Here is a 19,327-nt window from a genome sequence, read left to right on the forward strand (position 1 = left end):
TAAGTTTGTCTTTATTTCTATATATAGTCTGATCTACCGTTTGTGTGTACATGAAGTGGAATGACATGTTTTAAATAGAACAACAACGGCAATGTAATAAACATTTTAATTGCTGTACAAGTGCTAATTTAATTCAAGCTTTTTGCATAATGTTAAATCATCCCGTCCATTTAATAGATGGATACCCTGTTACCAGATCAATCCCAATAATCCCAACTGTTCGATTAATCACAAATATGCATTAAAAAAAAAAAAGCCAAACAGCAGTTGAAGAACTTAAGTGTCAAATCAATCAAAAAAATAACATTTTAGTCTTTAAAAAAAACATCTTAATTTAACTTCCAGAACAGTTAAGAAATGGGCATGGGTTAAAAGTAAAAATGTTGGACAAACACAGTTCAGGTTATTATAACAAGACTGTTAACAAATGAAACATCTTTTAAAAAATAATGAACATCCTTCAACAACAGGCATTAAGACATTTCAATGTGTTTCCCAGAATAGATTTCAGCTAAAATGCTTATTTCGACTGATTTGTTTTCTTTGTCTGTTACGTGTGTACGTGTGTGTAGGTGTGTGTAGGTGTAGGTGTGTGTAGGTGTGTGTGTGGAAGAAAAACACACTGCGCAGCGCTTTGTCAGTCTTCACTGATTTACATTGAAACATTAGAATCTGTCACAAACAATTAAAATGAAGTTAATTCTAAAAGGAGTTTGTTTTATTAAGGTTAAGCTCTCTAGCAGCGCTCTGTGTTCGCTTTAGTGGGAGCACCGTCGTCGGATGAGCGATTTCACAGCGTGTAAGTCAGACTCCTCTCTACTCCATCCCACTGTGCAACAGATTTTTAGAAAAAAAATAACCATTTACACTTATTAATAAAGCTTTTTCTCCTCTCTGCATGTCAACTGAAGCACTTTTCAATAGAACCGATTTAAATGGTCCCCTGTCACTTAAAGCAGTGTTGGTGTCACACCTACATCCAAAAGCCCAGCTGCTCTGGAGCTTTCGTATCACACTGTCTTCCTCAGCAGATGGTTAGAGTAGGTTACTTTAAGGACTTCTTTTTGCACATTGTGCATTAAAAAAAGTAGCATAGTAGGGCGACCTGTTTTCAAGTGTTGTCGAAGGCTGCGATGGAATTTAAAGTTTAAACTCTTCAACAGACAACAATTCATGTACAAAAAAAACTGTACAGCGCAGCACCTGAAAGCTTTAAGACCACTGAGACGTTTGTGTCCACAACAGTAAACATTTTGTTGTGTCTTTGGAAGCAAAATGTTAAGGCCTCCTTCATGTCAGCATATCTTATTTTGTGTGTGACTGAAGCCAAACGGACGACATGAATCACAACGACACGTCACCGGGTGTAACAAAGTGGACAAAAGATCATTTTTGCTCAGTTGATCTCCCAAGTCTTTGCAACCTGAAGCCACCTATGATAACGTATAGGAGGAGTCAAACTACCAACAAGCAACTATGTTACATTTGTTTGTGTTTTAACATATTTCCTCTGAACGCAGGGACGGTTACTCTGATATTTTTTTGATAACACAGGTGCGATTCAAAAAAATCAAGGGAACCATTCTACTTTGTTAGCAGAAAAACAACACTAGCCCACAGACAAACATGATGATGCTCTATAATCCATCCAAAAATAATCTCTAACGTTAGCTTGCTAAATTATTTTAAATCTTTCCAGCAGTAACATTCAAACCAGTCTATACAAGAACATGAATAGCTGTTCTCTTGGTGTAGGACCCAGAGTTTTGATCATTGTGGAGGTAGTGGTGACTCTGAAGGGGCCAGAATACTCCGTCAGAAGGATCTGTCAGACGATCAAATAACTTAACAACTTTTTACTCCGCCTTACAGTGTTGCCAACATGTCGTACAATCCACTTCTTCTCTAGTGTAACCCTGCCCTAACTGAACCTTGGTGGTCGACTATGTGAAGTAGACACTTTAGAGGTCATATTAACTGGATCTCGGTTGTGATACTTGGGCTCTAGAACACCGCAACAAAGATGCAACTCCATATGAGATAAGTGAAATGTAAGAAACATTAGCAACACACCACAAAATGAGTGGACAACAGTTATTAGTGTGAGCTGTCTGCAGCAGCACCAATGCATGGTTATACATTCCTACATCCACTTGAAGGAGCGGGAAATTACAGTAAATGAACAGTTTAGCATTGTGCAACTCCTCTCTGGGTTGATAATTAGCTGAAAAGTGTATATGAGCAGGGTGGACTAACAAGTGATAGAAGCACCTATCACTTCTTTATACAATTACCTTCTTCTTACAGCTCAGTCTTGATGCTTTAACGTCTATCCAAAGCACATGTTATTTACGATAACAAATTTCATTCACCTTAAACTATCTGTATATCACACTTTATTTTACAGATTTGTTATTTCCTATCTGCAGCTAAGATGTAGAGTCTTATAAATCTTCTTTATGGTCACAACTATTTTCTCGATTAGTCATTGAAATGTGATTGGTGCTGTTGGAGACAGCTATTGGCACATTGCAGAGGTCAAGTGCGAAATCAAGTACAGATGCTTTTTACAGTAGCTGCAAATGTAAATTACAAACACTTCCACCAAGCTGACTGACACTGATGCTGTTAATGAGTGTGGAGTTGCACTGCTGGTTTTTTCACCCAGTCAACCTCAAGTCTTGGGGAATAATCTTAAATCACAGGACATTCAGACCGCCACAGGTCCTCGTTTCCCTGTGAGTTCTCGTCTGATCAAGCCCAATATCAATACACATCAGGCGGAAAAAAGACTTCAAAATTGCCCCTCTGCCTTAAGTTAAGTTCAGGAAAGCGAAACCTTTTTTTTAAAAGACGCGTTTGCATTTCTATTTTAGCCAGCTGTCTTCATTTAACAGGCACAGTTTTCTGCCTTCTGCATGCCAGATTCTCTGACAATTAAAAGCACATTGTTGGAATAACATGGGTACAACTTGCTGCAAGTCAGTGGTGTTATTGAGCAATGATGAGCAATTTCACCGTTTACACAAAAACTATTTGCTCAGTGCGTGTTGATGAAAAGCAACTTTGAAATCGTCAAAGTTTCCAGTTAAAGTCGGAGAATGGTTCAAACAAAAAACAGTTTCCCCTTCCATCAGACCCATCAGTATGTTACTACACCTACAGTTCAGATAGTGGTGGTGTTTAATTTCTGCCCAGGGAGCCAGTGACATGTCCAGGCCTGAGTGGTTTGCTTATAAAGAGAGAGGCGGGGGGGGAAGCAGCCATGCAACGTTATTCATTCAGGAAGCACGAGAGAGGAAGAACAAGAGGAAGTGAGCAAGATTGAAAGTGAGGAAGGGAGTTAGATGGATTGAGTAAAGCAAAGGCACAACAGATTAAGTAAAAAGAAAAAAGAAACTTAAACCCTTTTTGTTTCACTGACGCAGCAGTGAGCACGATATTGTGGTTACCGGTTCCTCAGCCGTCGAGTTAGTCCGTTTGTAAGCTCCCTGATCAGCTTACCTCTGGAGTATCTCACCGCGTCTTCCTGCTCGGTTAGCTACTACGCCTACTGACACAGTGATGTGGGTCTCTCAGGCAGGCTGGAAGGGAGCGGGAGTGTGTGTTGAAGTGTTGAAATGTGTCAGAGAGGAAAAAGGCGTCAGGGCTGATCCTCAGTATTGTTCCTTTAAATCTTTTCTGTCCGTCTCTGGGGGCCCCTGAACCCTCAGCTCTTCTCAGCTCCGGCCCCTGTAACGTGTGGCATCCTCAGTATCGGTACATGTCGTAGGTACTGACCCAAGATGAAGGAAAAGACCATGTGGGAAACCTGTGGAGGATTTCCTCCAGTTGAGCAGTCCTACTGTCTTGCCCGAAGAAATAGTGGGTGGAGATGGCAACAGAGATCATCCCCTCAGGACCTGATGGGTCTGGGTCTCTGGGAGGCTGACGGGGGGGGGGGGAAAGAACACCATGAATGTCAGCACAGACAGTTAACATGTGAGGGGGCCAGAACCAGACCAGCGGTTTTTTCAGGCCCTAAGAAAAATGACCTTGTCTTTAGCTTGATTATTATGCTGCTATTATGTGTTTTAGCTCATGCAATGGATTTGAAAAGAGTCTTTAGAAGGTCATGGAGCTGGAAACTCAACCCATTCAATTGGTGTTACAGATTTGATTTTAAAAGGTTTTCACATGAGCTTATCTCCCACAGACATCACTGACTGAGGCGATAAAGAGACATTTTGCTGAAATTCAGATATGTGAGGAATAACAAGAATGATGAAAAAAGAGATGATTGAATTTCAGTCCGTCAAAGTCTGTCAGCAGAATATGCTGTAATTGATATTTTCCAGTACAGAGCAAGCTGCAGTCAGTACCTGTATTTCAAACCAGAAGATCCATGTGGGGGCGTCGAGGCCGTGGGAATAGAAGACGAAATATTCTCCACTCAGGTCGAACTGAGGGGTCCCGTCCCCAAAGGACCAGGTGGAGAGGCTGGCTCCTCGATGAGGCATCAGATAGAGGGACATGTGGCTGGGCCCTGCACACAAACACATCAACATGAGCCAGTTGGAAAATGTATGCATCACATTATTGACAGATCTGTGACAGTGATTGTGCTTTAATGGTTAAAGAACTGCTTGGCACCAGAAACCCAAAACTGAATGTGATGAAATGTCAGCCAAGATTTGTCTGCACTGCAACACTGTTGAGTTGCAAAGCCTTTATTATTGTTGTATCTCTGCCAGCAATTCCTAAAAAGAAGTAGTGTTTTTTGTGTAGAAGTGCTCCTGACCTTTTACACTGAAGGTCATCTTGATCGTCCCCCATTTGGTCTCCTCTCTGGACAGCAGGCTGAACTCCACTGGAGCGCTGGGAGACACTTCTGGAGCAGGGAGGTACCAGTTCTTCCTGCAAATAGACCAAAATACGTGAGGCGGGGGAGAACATTAAGTATGAAAAACTACACATGAGGAGGATTACATCAACTAAATAAAAAATAAAAAAGAGAATGAGAAAAAAATCCTGTCAGCTCCAAGGCTGTGTGACTGACTTGCTGAGGAACTTCACAGGCAGAAACCAGGGGTAGCCACAGAAGGGTCGGTCCTCTCGGCAGCTGGTGCGAACGCTGTCGTTGATCTCAGGGATGTGGGGTGTGATGTGCTGTATGCCTGTGAAGTCGAAACTGTTGATCCACAGACCGGAGTCTTGGCTCTCCACCTGGCCTTGGAGATTGTGGAAGGTCCGTGTTGTATGCTGCAGGAGGGTGGATAGAACATTTTTTATTCATTACTTCTTTGAAGCGCTCATTTTCCTTCAACCTGCTTTGTTCTAAAGACATTTTACACAACGAGTTTCTGCTCTTGCCAGAATTACATAAGAGAGTTCTATGTTATTTACATCGGCAGGTAGAGGATTCGATTCAGAGCACTTTTATCCAATCATAAAAACACATGGAGAGACGTATGAGTTCATTGTCCTAGTTAGAAAAAAACTGCTCTATAGGGGCTTTGTATTTCACCTGCTCCCAACAAGAGATGTTAATCCTACAAGCAGGGGCTGCTCTGCAGGATTCAGTCAGTTGAGAACAAACTAAAACATTTAGCAACTTCTGCAGGAGCCAGGGGCTTTTCCCCACAATCAGTGTAACTTTTTTATTGGAAAACTAGTAAAATCCAAAATTGAAAAAAAAAGTAACCTGCAGGAAGACTCGTTTTGGCCGCGGGCTGTCTGGACTGTCTGAATAAGGAAAGAGGAGGCCACAGGACATCATCAGGAACATGAAGATGAAGACTGAACCCAGACCAGCCAGGATCCACTTAGTGCTCCGTACCAAGTAGATAAAATGCAGCTGAGACAGACAGAGAAATAAAATATGTTACTTGAGTGGAGGAACAATCAACACGGCAGAAAATATCTCCCATTTCACCGATAATGTTCTTTCTAAGTAACTTTTTTATCAAATACAAATATTCTATTGAGACAAATAACCTAAGCCTCTATCTACAAGGTTTACAAAAAGTTGTACAACCACTCTGTCAATCAACTTTACATAGCCGCTGGTTTGCTTATCCGAAGTCAAACAACTAATGTCAATAACCCGCTCTGTTTGGTCATGTTTATTCTCTCCTGTATAAACTACCCAATACGACTTCAAGGTGACTCTTCTGACAGAAAGATTTATTAAATACATTGTATGTGTGGGAATACTCACGAAAAAGGAGGAGAGGAAGATGGTTGCCAGGGTGACCAGGGAGGCCATCACCACCTCAGGGGGTATCTCGGTACCGCTGCGCCCCATGATGGGAGTGAAGATCTCAAACACCACCCAGATGAGGAACATGAAGTGGACGTAGGGCAACGCAAGGCCCAACATATAGAGCACACTGTACTTCATTGATGCTCCTGCAGAAAGATAGAGAAGTTACAGATCAGACCATCAAGAATATTTTGGCTGCCCAACAGCTACAAGAATCCCTCTTAAACCCAATCAAACAGTATCATCAGAGTATCGTACAAATGGGGATATGTGTGTACACTTTCAGACAGTCGCTTCTATGGGGCATTTATGGTGTTGAACTTGGCTGAACACATGAAACGTTACTGAAGTAGTTGTGTGATTAAAATATATATATTTTTAAAACATACCAATACTTTTATCTTTTGTCTCTGGCAATACCAAATTCCAGTTATAAATAATAAACCAAAGTGTCCACAAGTCTAAGAATAACACATGACTCCTTACTATGAACTATGTTATGTTAAAAATGTTACATTCATTGTAAGTTGAGTTGTGTGTTTACCTCTATGTTTAAACTCTTTTGCCAGCAGCAGCTTGGTGGCCAGGGGGAAGGCCACCATAAGCATGGGCACATAGGCTGAACAGAGGCCCTGATGGGTCAGCCACACCAAGCTGCAGCACCACAGCAACAAGCTCACGTCAAAGTAGAGATCCCCCAGCTCCACCAAACGGACTCCCTGCATGGAGAAAGACACATACCATAGCTCAACATTCAAGCGATACATGAGCACATTTGATCAGCTGATGTGCAGTTGAGGGGGGGGAAATGTCTCTGAGGTCAGCTTGTACTCTTCACTCATCACATACGCAGCCTCTGAAATTCATCGCTTTAGTTAAGGAATGACAAATAAGAGCCTTATATACACATTAACAATCCATCACTAATAGTATTGCATTAAATCTTTCTAAAATCACAGCAGTTGAGACATTCACCAACTCATGACTGTTGTGGTTAAACAGTAAACAGGATCATGGAATAATTATTATGACAGTTCCTATAACAGGAACTTTAAACCAGGGCCACAGTTGTATCTTGATGCTTAATCTAAAAAAGGAACACATCCGTCAGTGCAGGAAGAACTCACTGACTTAATTTACTGTACATTTCCTTTACAAAGCACAACAGCCTACATTTATACAAGGCAGTATTGTTCGATTAAAATGAACATCCAGATCACTGCTTCACTGAGAGGCACTCAGCTCCTCACCCACATTGCCTTTTGGGTGAATGATTTACCAGCTTTTATATAGAAACCGCTCAGATACACACACACACGCATAACAAATCTGTAGTGTACGGTCTCAAATCACTGCCGGCAATAAATCCCCAGTTGAAGCTTTGCACAACAGATTCCGGTCTTGCTTGACTACAACCACACAGATCATTGTTTTGAATTCAACTCTCTACTTTTGCAGACAAAGAGGTGATAATATTTGGTATTTCCTTCTTCAGAGTTATTGTGGTTAAACCAGAACAGTGACTCTCTTGTAGCAGCGAAAGGGGATACTTTGGTAGTTGCCAGAGAGTATGTGGAAATATTGTGGTAGCTAATGTGATGATATAGAATTGATGACTGAATAAAAAAAAAAAATCCAACATATTTAGTCAGCTATAACACTTGAACAATGATGCATTTCAGATTGCTAAAGAAATTGTTAGTGACAAGCAGAAAAGTTGAAACGATTAGCTGAAGTTAACTGATAAATGGTTGAAATTGTTAGCTAAAAGTTATTGATCAATGGTAATAACTACAGTTTAGACATACCTAAATAAATGAAATTAAAAAAACCAACTTAATTGACATTTCTATTGAATAAAATAAATTAACATCCGCTATTATGTCCACTTTTAAAAAGAATATAATGAATTGGATCCAGTTACATTTATTATAATTCATCAATATAAATAAGCACATTTGGAACATAATGGAAAATATACTTTCGGTGATGGTTTTAAACTCAAATAATCGCTTATTACTGCATATCAGACATACAATATGTCAATTGAATTGCAACTAGCTGCTCCTACATTGCCTCTGGAATTGCAAGTATAGGCTTTGTTATCAGCAGGTAGAGATGCTAATATTTGATAGCTGGACAACCACAGCAAGACATGTTGATTTGTTTTCAGCATTAGACACTATTTGGTGAAAGATGATGTTCTGAGAGATGACTGCTGGTCTGAAACTTCTACAGTTTTATAATCAGACACAAAGAGCTCCTGTTCTGAAATCACCATGAAGGAAGAGGAACCGTTTGGCTTTCCCCTCTCTGCACTTTAGTCCCCATTAAATGTGAGCTCATCGAGTCAATATGAGATGTGAGGCTCAAGTAAATAGTGGCCTCAATCAATAAAAAAATGCCATGGAGGAAAAGAGTTAAAGAGTTAAGTGTTAAACCGAGTTGATCGTACAGAGCCTAAAACAAAGTCTACACTGCGTTCATAAGAAACTCTCACATTAAAAAACATGTTTCATTCAACAAAAATAATTGTTTTGGATCAATCTAAGTCTTTGGATAGACATTTTGGGATATGGGTTTATTTGCTTTCTTGCCAAGAGTTAAATAAAAAGATTGACAACATTAATTCTCATCTCATATCTGTCCCTTCTTTATGATGCTGGAACCAAGAGGTAGTTAGCTTAGCATAAACACTGGAGGAAGCAGCACCTTTAGGGGTGCTGGTAATTGGATTTTGTAGGTGGATATGGGCATGTTGCAAGAAAGCAAATAAAGCTTTTTCCCAAAATGTCAAGCTATACCTTTAAAGGAAGCTCTACATTAAAACCTCCACTTACTCCATAGTGCAAGTTCTTGGCCAGCGTGTGAATGAGGATCATCTTGCCCGTGGCAGCGGACCCATACAGGCAGATGGAGGCGTAGAAGTGGTCGTACCAAAACATGGAGCGGCCCATCAGAGTCACAAGCAGAGCAACTATCAGTACTGACAGCAGGGTGACGAACCAACTCAGGACTGCTACACCTGTGGCGTAGGCCAGGTCTCGAAGATATCGTCCACCTTAGAGAGAGATGGAGACGAATTGTGAATGAAGACTTAACACACAAGAAAAAGCTCATGAAAGTCTTCTACAGTAAAATGAAATGTCAATTTGGATTTAGCCTCACACATTGGGATTGGATAATTCTAATCTTATAGTTTGCAAGAAAACATTTGAAAAAAAACACAAAGCAGAAAACACACAACACACAAATCCAGTGCAGGAAATGACATAACATGCATCCAACACAGGAAATGGCAACCTACCCCCATTGCCTGGTAGAGAGGCTTTCTTGGCGAGATAGAGGAAGGTGGCTGCGGCTACCATGTAGTTAAGGATGGTGCCGACACGGGATGGGTAGGCCACCACAACCACCCCCAGCAGGTCAAAAAATACCATGTTGCCATGACGATACTCTGAGGAATCTGCCAGCTTCTCTGACATTACCAGGTACCTCAGGACCGCCAGGATGTTGTCGCCTGAAAATACAGGAAGTGAATTTCACGTTGAAGTGGTTCAAAGCTGAAATGTCAAACAATAAAGCGGCAGGACATGATCCTAAATAAAAACCAGGACTGTACGGGAGACTATATGAATTCATGGAAGGGACAAACTAACGAGTAAATACTGAGTGTATTCATTTGTGGTTTTCCTGGTTTCCACCATTTGTTTTTCTACCCCTACAATCAGAGGCAGGAAATGGTTAACATGACTGAATGTGAAAGTGTTAACCTGATATGACAAAAGAGACTCATCCTTTTAAGAGCTGATGCATCACATGCAGTAGACTGTTTATTGATGACTCAGACAACCTTCTGACCAGCAGACAGGCTACGCTGAGGTAATGGCCTTTGTCACTCCCACATCACCACCCAGACAGTATTTTATGCAGCAATGAGACCATGTGCATGTGAACACTGTGTAAATACTAAACAAGATACTAGTAAATGAAGGTGTTTTACTGTGTATTGAGCCTAACAATCAGTTATATTAACAGTTAAATTACATTAAATTGGTAAATATAGTATAAACAGAAAGATGTGTGGAAGACGTTTCATCTACTCCCACATACACTTCTACACCCTCTTACATGTACAATAATACTTATATTTTCCCTGTAATACTCTTCCACACATACATTACAATTCCATTTCCACAACTATACTCTTATTATTTCTCTTGACAGGATATGCAAGATAAGCTGCACAATCTCCCTCAGGAACACAATTGTGTGTCTTAGATCAGCACCACAGGGTGGTTGGTGTTTGTGAGAGAGAATGATCTGTGAGAACAAATAGGATCTATGCCCCAAGCACTACTGTGCCAAGAGTACAATTGTGTATGTGGGTGAGTGTGTGTGTGTGTGTGTGTGTGTGTGTGTGGTGTGTGTGTGTGTGTGTGTGTGTGTGTGTGAGGGCAACTCTGATGTATGGCTTAAATGGCCTCTCATTATTATTCAACAGTTATACTGCAGTATATGGGACACATAGGGGACTGCATGGCTACAATCATGTGTTGAATGTAGATGAAGAATCTGGCTATTTGAAGGATCGGTAAGAGGTCGCTGTGTGTGTGTTTTCGCCGCCCAAGGCCAAGTTTCTTTTATCTGAGCTGCTCTATGTACTGCTGCCTGCATGTCTGCGCAGTTAACGGCACGCACACACACGCACACGCACGCACACACACACACACACACACACACACACACACACACACACACGACAAAGCTCCATTGTTCTTCCGCCTGGTAGGCTCACTGTGGCCTAAAAGTGTAAACAACTGAGTATACAACCTCTACTTGTTCATGTTGGGTTCACTGCTTAGCCAAACATTTCTGCTTTGTGATGCAACTATAACTTTCCTCTCTGAATTTCACTATGACAAAACTATTAAAAAAAATCACATGTAATCATTGAATTCCACAGTAACATTTGCTTTTGTTTATATTTCAACATAATATCATATCTACAAACAGATCCAGGTTTGAATTGAACAAAAGTAAATCTATATAAGAGCAATATTAGCCTTGCAGAATTCCCCCACTTTGTTGAAAAGGAGAGCTGTAAAAGAAGGAGTTTGAAAGATGGGGTTTGGCTGAGAACCTGCTGTGTTCATCCCATGCATCAGCACAGCAGAGCTACAGGTGTATCTCCCTCCTCCACTGCCCCCTGTGCTGTATCTACTCTCCACCTAACAAAACTGCTTTACCTCCTTCTGAACCGACTAAAAATACCGTCTACCTACCTCTGAAATCTCACTTTGGCTCCCTAATAATTCATGCCCTTGATTGTGAGTTACTGTACACAGCGTAAGGGGAGAGATGTCCAGCAGCTGCTGAGGGAGAGGGGAAAAGACTGTCTCAGGTTTTTAGTGCTGACTGACTGGATTCTCTGCTAAGTAAAGCAAAAACAACAGCAACACAGATGCACAAAGTAAATGAGGGCAAGTGCAGTAAAAGGGCTGTGGCTGCAATGTATGCATATATGTATGTATGTATGTATGCATTTCTTAGTTCTCAAGGAAAGAATGAGATCAGCAGAGTATTGACCAGTCTGAAACTGGGGGATAATGCACGAGAGGACAGCGTGTTTGTGTCTGTGACAAAAAAAAAAAAAAAAAACAGCATTGGCAGCTGTTTTTACCTCACCAGTCTGCTGCTGCAGTGACCGCTCTCTCCTTGACAGTCAGACACACCCACCAGCCAACACAGGCTATTTTGCAATGAGTGCAATAATTAAAGCATAAGCTGACACCTATTTTAATTGTTGGACTTACATGTATACGTAGATGCATGTGTGTGTGTGTGTGTGTGTGTGTGTGTGTGTGTGTGTGTGTGTGTGTGTGTGTGTGTGCTGCTTACCAGCTCTCTGTATGGAGTCTGTATGGATCCTGTCAGCAGTGTCGTACTTGGTGTGATAGATGAAACCGTTTTCAATGAAAGCCAGATCAATGCCTGTAAAAAAAATGAAATACATGTATATACAAAATAAGATAAAAGACCTTTGCTTCATACTTCCATTAGTAATTTATATACTGTTATCTGAACATTGTGTAGCATTACCTGGGATGTTACCAAAGTCTCTGTAGATGCGGAAGTCAGTGTCAGAGGGGATGATTCCACTCTGAAAGACCTCCTGACCGACAACAGAGGCAAAGGGGTGTTTGGCTGCATGGACGTAGGCCTGGACCAGCCACGGGTTCTCGGGACCTTTTGGGGAACAGGACGAAAAGGCAATTTACATATTGGTGAGTTATCTCACTTTCCTAGGTTTTGGCACAAAGAAGAATCATTCTGCAGAAGACGATGTATCATGGGGGTTTCCAACCCTGTTTCCTGCTGGTTTAACCTCTAGCTGTTTGTGGTTTTGGTGATGTAGGCTTTTAAGCTGGTTTAATGTTTAACACATACCAGTTGTGCCATGTACTTGCATCAGATAATGTCTTTTATATAAATACAATGTTACAGGCACCTCAGGAATCATAATCAGCTAGCTAGTAATCAATAAAGATAAGGGATAGTGGCAGCCTGCAAGAAGGTAGATGGTTGGAGCAAGGACATACACTGTAGGTACATAATGCAAAAAAACGTTTGCAAATACATATTTTCTTGATTACTCAATTAGTTGTTTGATCTAAATGTCAGAAAATTGTGGAAACGTTGATCAGGGTTTCCCAAAGCCCAATGACATCTTCAAATGTCTTATTTTATCACCAACTTAAAGATATTACAATGACTGTTAAAGAGGAGTAAAGAAACCAGAGAATGTTCACATTTAAGAGGCTCGAATCAGACAATTTTAAGATTAAAAGATTATATAAACCAATTTAATCATTCATTTATCAAAATAGTTGCCATTTAATTTAATAGTTAACAACTAATGGTTTAATCATTGCAGAGGAAACCAGAGGAAAATCAACAAACCGAAACAGTTTGTTGGGTACAGTACCTGTCTGAAAAACCACCTCCTTGCCCCCAACACCTGCAGCCTCCAAGTTAATAAAGGCTCGCACCTGCTTGGCCCACGGATGCTGAGTAATGAAACCGTGACTGGCCTGATGGAGAGAATGATTAGAAACAAAGACAGAGTTAGTGAGAAAGTAAGAATGTAACAGAGGAAAATAAGAAAAACCAAAAGGAAAGTTTAAAAAAAAAAAAAATAATCCAAAGTATTAAACACATCCTTGTCACTTCAGTTTACCTGAAGGATATTTTCCTCTGCGCCATTAAAGAGGAAGACAACTCCATGATGAAGAGCAGTAGATTGGTTGGCCAGAGAATGGAGGACTTCCAGCATAACTGCACAGCTCACTGCGTCATCACTGGCACCTAAGACAAGGAAACCAGTGTGTGTTTGTGTGTGTGTCAAAAATGCACAAACCAGGCTGCTACTTGTCTTTAACATTTGTATAAAGCAAGCTTGGTCTGACATTTACAGACAGAGACATGCAAATGTTCACACAGATCACCCAACTGTCCTGAGATTACGACTAAAACACATGCAGGTGATCAGAATAACATAATAATAATAATTTGCAAACACATGAGAATGAAGGGAGTAGGCTCTGAGTGCAAACATGAGAAGAATGCGGCTAGCTGGTAACAACCCAGCTCCCAGACTGCTTGTATAACGGCGAGTGCACAAAGGAAAAGGGGTAATAAAGAGAAGAGAGGAAAAGAGCATGTGAACCGGGCATGTGACGCAGAAAGATTAGACAGGTCAACACAATTTACTGAGAATAAATGTGAAGAAAGGGGGGGAAAAATGCTTAAAGATCAGAGAGTCATGTGCTCCAGCTTTCTGGATTGAATGCGTTTAGGGGGTGGGGGTGGGAGTCGGTTCACTGTCTGTCTGGCTACCATTTATGCTCCCGGCGCTGCCACTTATGCCAGTTACATATTAATCCTTGTCCCTATAGACAAAAGTCAGTTTATTGTAGGAACTTTTACTTGGATAATCAGTTTAAAACTGACCCGTGTTTGCCCTGGACCTACATTAAACACGTGTGGACAAAAAATATGTGCAAGACAATGCACTACATGGTCATTCTTTATTTTCTTTTTTTTTTTGCATTATTATTTTAAGAACGGACAAATGTTTAGAATTCCAATAAATCAAAGGCTTGGCAAGCAGCAGTGGACATGAAAATGTGTGTTCCCTCCTGGTCCACACCTCACAGATGAATTTCCTTTTGCAGGCGAAGCTGTGTGCACATTTGTATTCCCAAACCTGCTCAAGGTTGTTGAGTGAAATAGTGATAACTCCTGAATCAACACAAGACTATGAGATTATGACTACATAATATGCAATCTATCATCAACATCACTGTTGTTATGGTGCAGTCTAGCTGTGATCCCCTGATTGCTGCTTACAGCAATTAAGACATCTACATTTTCTGATTTTGGCTAAATTTGTGTGGTCAACATGACTGCAGTGCACATTGGACCCCAATGAGGGTATTATCATCATAAAACAGCTAAGGAATTTGCAAACCCATGGCTTGTGCACACTGTGAGGAAAAGAGCTGCAGCAAAGCTAGAAACTCTGAGAGGCTGCACTGTGGCAAAGAGGTGCTTAAAGCTATAAGCTCACCTCAGCATGCAGGTATTTGGTTGTTAACCAAGGTATTGGACAAATCTGACCTGATGATGGCGCTAGATTAAAAATGAGGGGATCGGAGTTTACAATTCCTCCTAGGGAACATGTACACCTGAAACAAATTTCCCACCAAACCACCCAGGAGTTGTCAAGATATTTAACTGTGAACCACAAATGAGAACCTCGAGGTGGTGCTACAAGAAAAGTAGGGGGGGGTCACAAAAGTCAGTATGCTTCATCCTCTAGGGAACATGAATGTCTGTATAAAAATTAATGATAATCCTTTCTGTTGAAAGGATTATCATTAATCTTTTTTTTTTTTTTATAAGATATTTCAGTCCGGATTAAAGTGTTGGACCAGTAGATTGACGAAGCCTTCCCTAGGGCCATGCTGGTTAAATGAAACCAACTCCCCCAAAAAAACAAGAATTTACTATAAAGTGCTCCTCAGATCAGTCACAGGGCAGGACACAAAAATAAAACCCCAAATGAGAAACCACGGTTTCACAATTTTTGATACAAATGTTGGCACTTGAGGGGTTGAAGTTGCAATCAGTTGAAAAAGATAGATGAGATCAACTATTCAGGTGTTATTGCTCCTATGTTTAGTCTCTTTCATTTATTCAAAGCTTGACGGTTGAAAGTTCTTTCCATTCTGGTAATTCGAGTTTGTTTTCTGCATGTACCTACATGCAAACTGAGTGCACAATCTGTTCACCTAAAGCTCAACCACAGTGCCTTCATTAAGCGCTCACATAGAGTTGACAGAATTTCTTCAAGAGAAGGAGGAAGTTTGTCGTACCTGGACTGTTGGCCACTGAGTCAAAGTGACAGTTGGCTAGCATGAGATGCTGCGACCCCCCTTTAGGCTCTAGTCTGACGGCAATGTTGGTGACACGGTCATAGAAGCTGGTGAAGCCTCCGAGAAAGTCAATGGAGAAAGTGCCGGTGGGACGCTGCACGTCTACCGTGATCTGATGGGGGCCCGCTGCCGTCTCCACCCGGATGCTCTCAATCTGCTCCAACAAATAGCCCACCGTCAGGACTTCATTCTCCCGGCTGCCCACTGGACGAGGGCCGACGCTGGTGATTTGCTCCAAGTGCTGTCTAGATTGTGTGGAAAGAGTGAAAAGACAATATTGTAATGCCGTTTAACTATAAACAGACCAAGCATACATGTTTCATCATAACATTACAGCAGATCTTATCAATGACCTGCAGTTCAATGTTTCTGTTGAAGACTGTGTATGTATGTAAGAGGGCACAGTCCATGGTTTTCTTTTTAAAACCACCTTGAGGTTTCAAAACTTAAACTAGGTCGAATATGTTTCCTGAAGACATCGATGTTCTGGCTGAGATGGTTGCAGACACACACAGTGTTTGCATGCGTTTGTTTGTGCGTGTGTGTTTGTGTGCATAGATATACATACAAGAGAGTAGAATCAAAACTTCTACAATCGTTACTGCTTGCTGACACTTAAGTGAAGAGCTGAAGTGATACCAGGTTTAAGTTCAGATATCTTTATGGACTCTGATGTGTATGTAATCATCTTAAATGTTAGCCCACTTAAACACGGTCCTATTTCTGGTTTATGAGCAGATCATTGACCTTTTTTGAGCATTTTTTTAAAATGTCAGTTGAACGATCATGCAACCCTGAAATGAAAGGAATGCTCGATGTGATTATTGTAAAAATATTTGTGTGAGCGCTTTTGCTCCAATACAGATGATTTAATGAGGTTTTATTAAGTTTGATTTGACAGTTTGTTTTATTGGTGGCTCCAAAAACACAGCATCCCATTAACTGCATTTTGAGAATGGATACTTTGCTGTATATTGTCAGAAAAAAAATCGTAATATGTCAACTCCTCTTATGGAAAATTTAAGGTGACTAGGTTTGACCTTAGAAAAGTCCTGACCCAGTCATGTTACCGTAGGCCATGTTTCTGTATTACTTTGACCTGATCCTCTTCGTCATTGCACCGGCTCCCTCAGGATACTGAAACAGGAAATGAAGCCAAGAAACCCATATGGCAATAAAACACAGATGCTTTTCATCTTCTTCTCTGCAGAAGCAGCTGCTGTTGGAGTTGTTTACTGCAGATGCTCAATTAATTCCAATGTTAGATCCACTGCCCACACCAGCAGAATTGCTGCTGTGCTAGCGGATGCTCAAGGTGACAAAATAAAAATGTCTGTCATCTAAACATAATGGTGGATGAAGCCCTGTGTTAAAGTCTAACTGTTACAAGCATGGATTAAATACAGAAAGTGTTTTGTTTCCCTTTGATTTTGCTCTAGAAAGTCACAAAGTCCTCCCTGATAGATTGTTTTCTTGTAGAGACAAAGTGGAACCATATGACGTTGAAGATGTCTGAACTGCTGCTTTCATTTCATTTTTACAGCAGCATAAAAGGCATAGCTTTAAGCTCAGACTCATAGTTCATGGACTCGTGAAAGTCATGATTGTGACCAAAGAAGCTGGGAGTTCTAATCAGCTCAACGCAGTATACCAAACTCATTTATAGAGCAACCAGCCAGTTGATGGCAACTGCACTTAGAAGAATAGCAAACGCAGCAGTGCAGACCTCAGATTTGGTTTCATAAAGCAAAAAAATCTGATTAAAAATGTTGCACTGTTAAGCTATGCAATCGTAAATGTAACAGTTTCGTGGAAAGAACAGAAGGTTGAATGTTGTTTATAGTCACACAGGCTGCTTAACAAAGGTTACCAGTGTCCCGTTTTATCACCATTTGTGAGGTAATAAAGTAACTTACACTTAAACAGCTGGTTTTCAAACAAAATGTTGTATTGTAGCTCAAATCAATAGACTTATCCTGAATGGCTGTCGAAAATCGGAGTAGGGCATCAACTGGGCTAGGGATTTCATTCTGATGCCTTTATCGGCGATGTAAATCCTCAATATCACTACTTCAAATAATTGATTGAGCATGTAGTCCATAATATGTCATAGAATTGTAATAAATGCACATTGAAGGTTCCCAGAGCCCCAAACTGATCTTCATGTTGCTTGTTTTCTCCCACTAAAAGCTCAGCCAACCCAAAGAAAATGCAGATGATATAAAGAAAAACAGCAAATGATGTGAAGTCAGATCCCTCAGTGATTGCCCACTCCCTTTTGCTTTGATTTGTTTTCGTAATGCATGTCCTGTAATGGCGTAATATGTTGAACTGCCTTACAGAATGATGTGTTGCTACATATACACTTGCCACGTATTACCTTTACATGCCAAAAGCTCCATTCTCATTTGCAGGTTTGGATCTCTAGTTTACAGAATAATAGCATTAGATTATAATATATATATATATATATATATATATATATATATATATATATGGACATGTGAAGGAGATTATGACTTTATGGAGGCTGCATGGTTTTAAAGATCATCCATAGCGGCGGCTGTGCGTCTTATCTTCCTGAGCCAAACACCTGTGCGTCCTGCAGGTTACCTTGGAGGTAATAGGTGGAGGTGGAGGTGGAGGGGACACCCGGTAGTGGTTTCTAGGCGGGTCTGTTGCCAAACTAGAGGAAAGGTTAGCTCCTGGCTCTGCCACAGACACAGACATGTTGCAGTGATCATGGTGGTAAACTCTCACCTGGCTCTCACTGCGTTGAACTCGCCGGTTGGCTTCCCGATGACGAGCTGCTGTAAGGAGAAGTGAACGAGTCCCCACAGCACCAAAATAAACACAGAGACCAGGGAGGCTGCCAGCCCTTCCCGCAGCAGATACAGGCTCACTTCGGGCTTCCTCTTCGGGTCCCCGCTGTAGCCGTTATCGCCGCACCGGCCCCGGGAACCGTCGTTATCTTGCACCGAGTAATTCTGTGTCCCGAAGGGTTTTATTCTCCGGACTGTGGTGTCGCTCTCCATGTTTGAGGCAGCGGTACATCAGCTGCAAGCGTCGCTCTCAGGCGTCCCTGCTTTGTGAACGGCCGACGGATCGCACTGAGGGACAAACTTCAATGAGAGGGCGGACGGCCGGTTTTAGGCGATTGGAAATTGAGACAGATTTTTTTTTTTTTTTTTTTTTTTCACTCTGGCTTTTATATCTCTACCATGCGAGCTCTGTGTGAGATAAGTAACTGGAACAATTATTCTTTTTATTCCAAAAACCAACAGTTCAAAATTGTGTTTCAAAGCAAAACTCAAAAAACAAAAAAGTAGATATTAAGTAAGCAATGATTTTGTTGACGCCGTGTAGAAATGTCAGACTGCTCCTTTAAAATGAACTCAATGAACCTCCCTGTACAGTAATGCAATCCGACGGAATAGCCCTGCAAGTATCAGCAAAATGTACAAAAAAATATTTAAAAAAATAAAAGAAAGACAAGGCTAGATATTTTCCTTTCAACAACAACACACTTTTATGCAAACAAAATGGTCCCTAAATGGTCAGAGCGTATTATATATCATGTTAC

At 41.0% G+C, this 19,327-nt stretch overlaps 1 protein-coding gene across 2 annotated transcripts; it reads right to left on the reverse strand.

Annotated features, from left to right (window-relative positions):
- Positions 1-5: 5 nt before the first annotated feature.
- LOC129101987 (endoplasmic reticulum metallopeptidase 1) lies at positions 6-18,828 on the reverse strand. 2 transcript variants are annotated; one of them, XM_054611882.1, is made up of 16 exons: positions 18,505-18,828; positions 15,685-15,989; positions 13,485-13,612; positions 13,233-13,338; positions 12,347-12,493; positions 12,146-12,238; positions 9,552-9,764; positions 9,085-9,305; positions 6,789-6,963; positions 6,200-6,390; positions 5,684-5,836; positions 5,039-5,241; positions 4,781-4,896; positions 4,362-4,525; positions 3,812-3,927; positions 6-3,732 (listed from the first exon to the last, which is right to left on the reverse strand). In XM_054611882.1, exons 1-16 carry the CDS (start codon positions 18,777-18,779, stop codon positions 3,720-3,722), a joined length of 2,619 nt encoding a protein of 872 aa, XP_054467857.1. In that variant the 5' UTR covers positions 18,780-18,828; the 3' UTR covers positions 6-3,719. The 2 variants fall into 2 exon arrangements, with proteins under 2 accessions (XP_054467857.1, XP_054467856.1); XM_054611881.1 differs by having other exon boundaries at positions 6-3,927.
- Positions 18,829-19,327: the final 499 nt, after the last annotated feature.

The sequence above is a fragment of the Anoplopoma fimbria genome, chromosome 14 (genome assembly GCF_027596085.1).
Source record: "Anoplopoma fimbria isolate UVic2021 breed Golden Eagle Sablefish chromosome 14, Afim_UVic_2022, whole genome shotgun sequence".
In the NCBI taxonomy this organism is placed as follows: Eukaryota; Metazoa; Chordata; class Actinopteri; order Perciformes; family Anoplopomatidae; genus Anoplopoma; species Anoplopoma fimbria.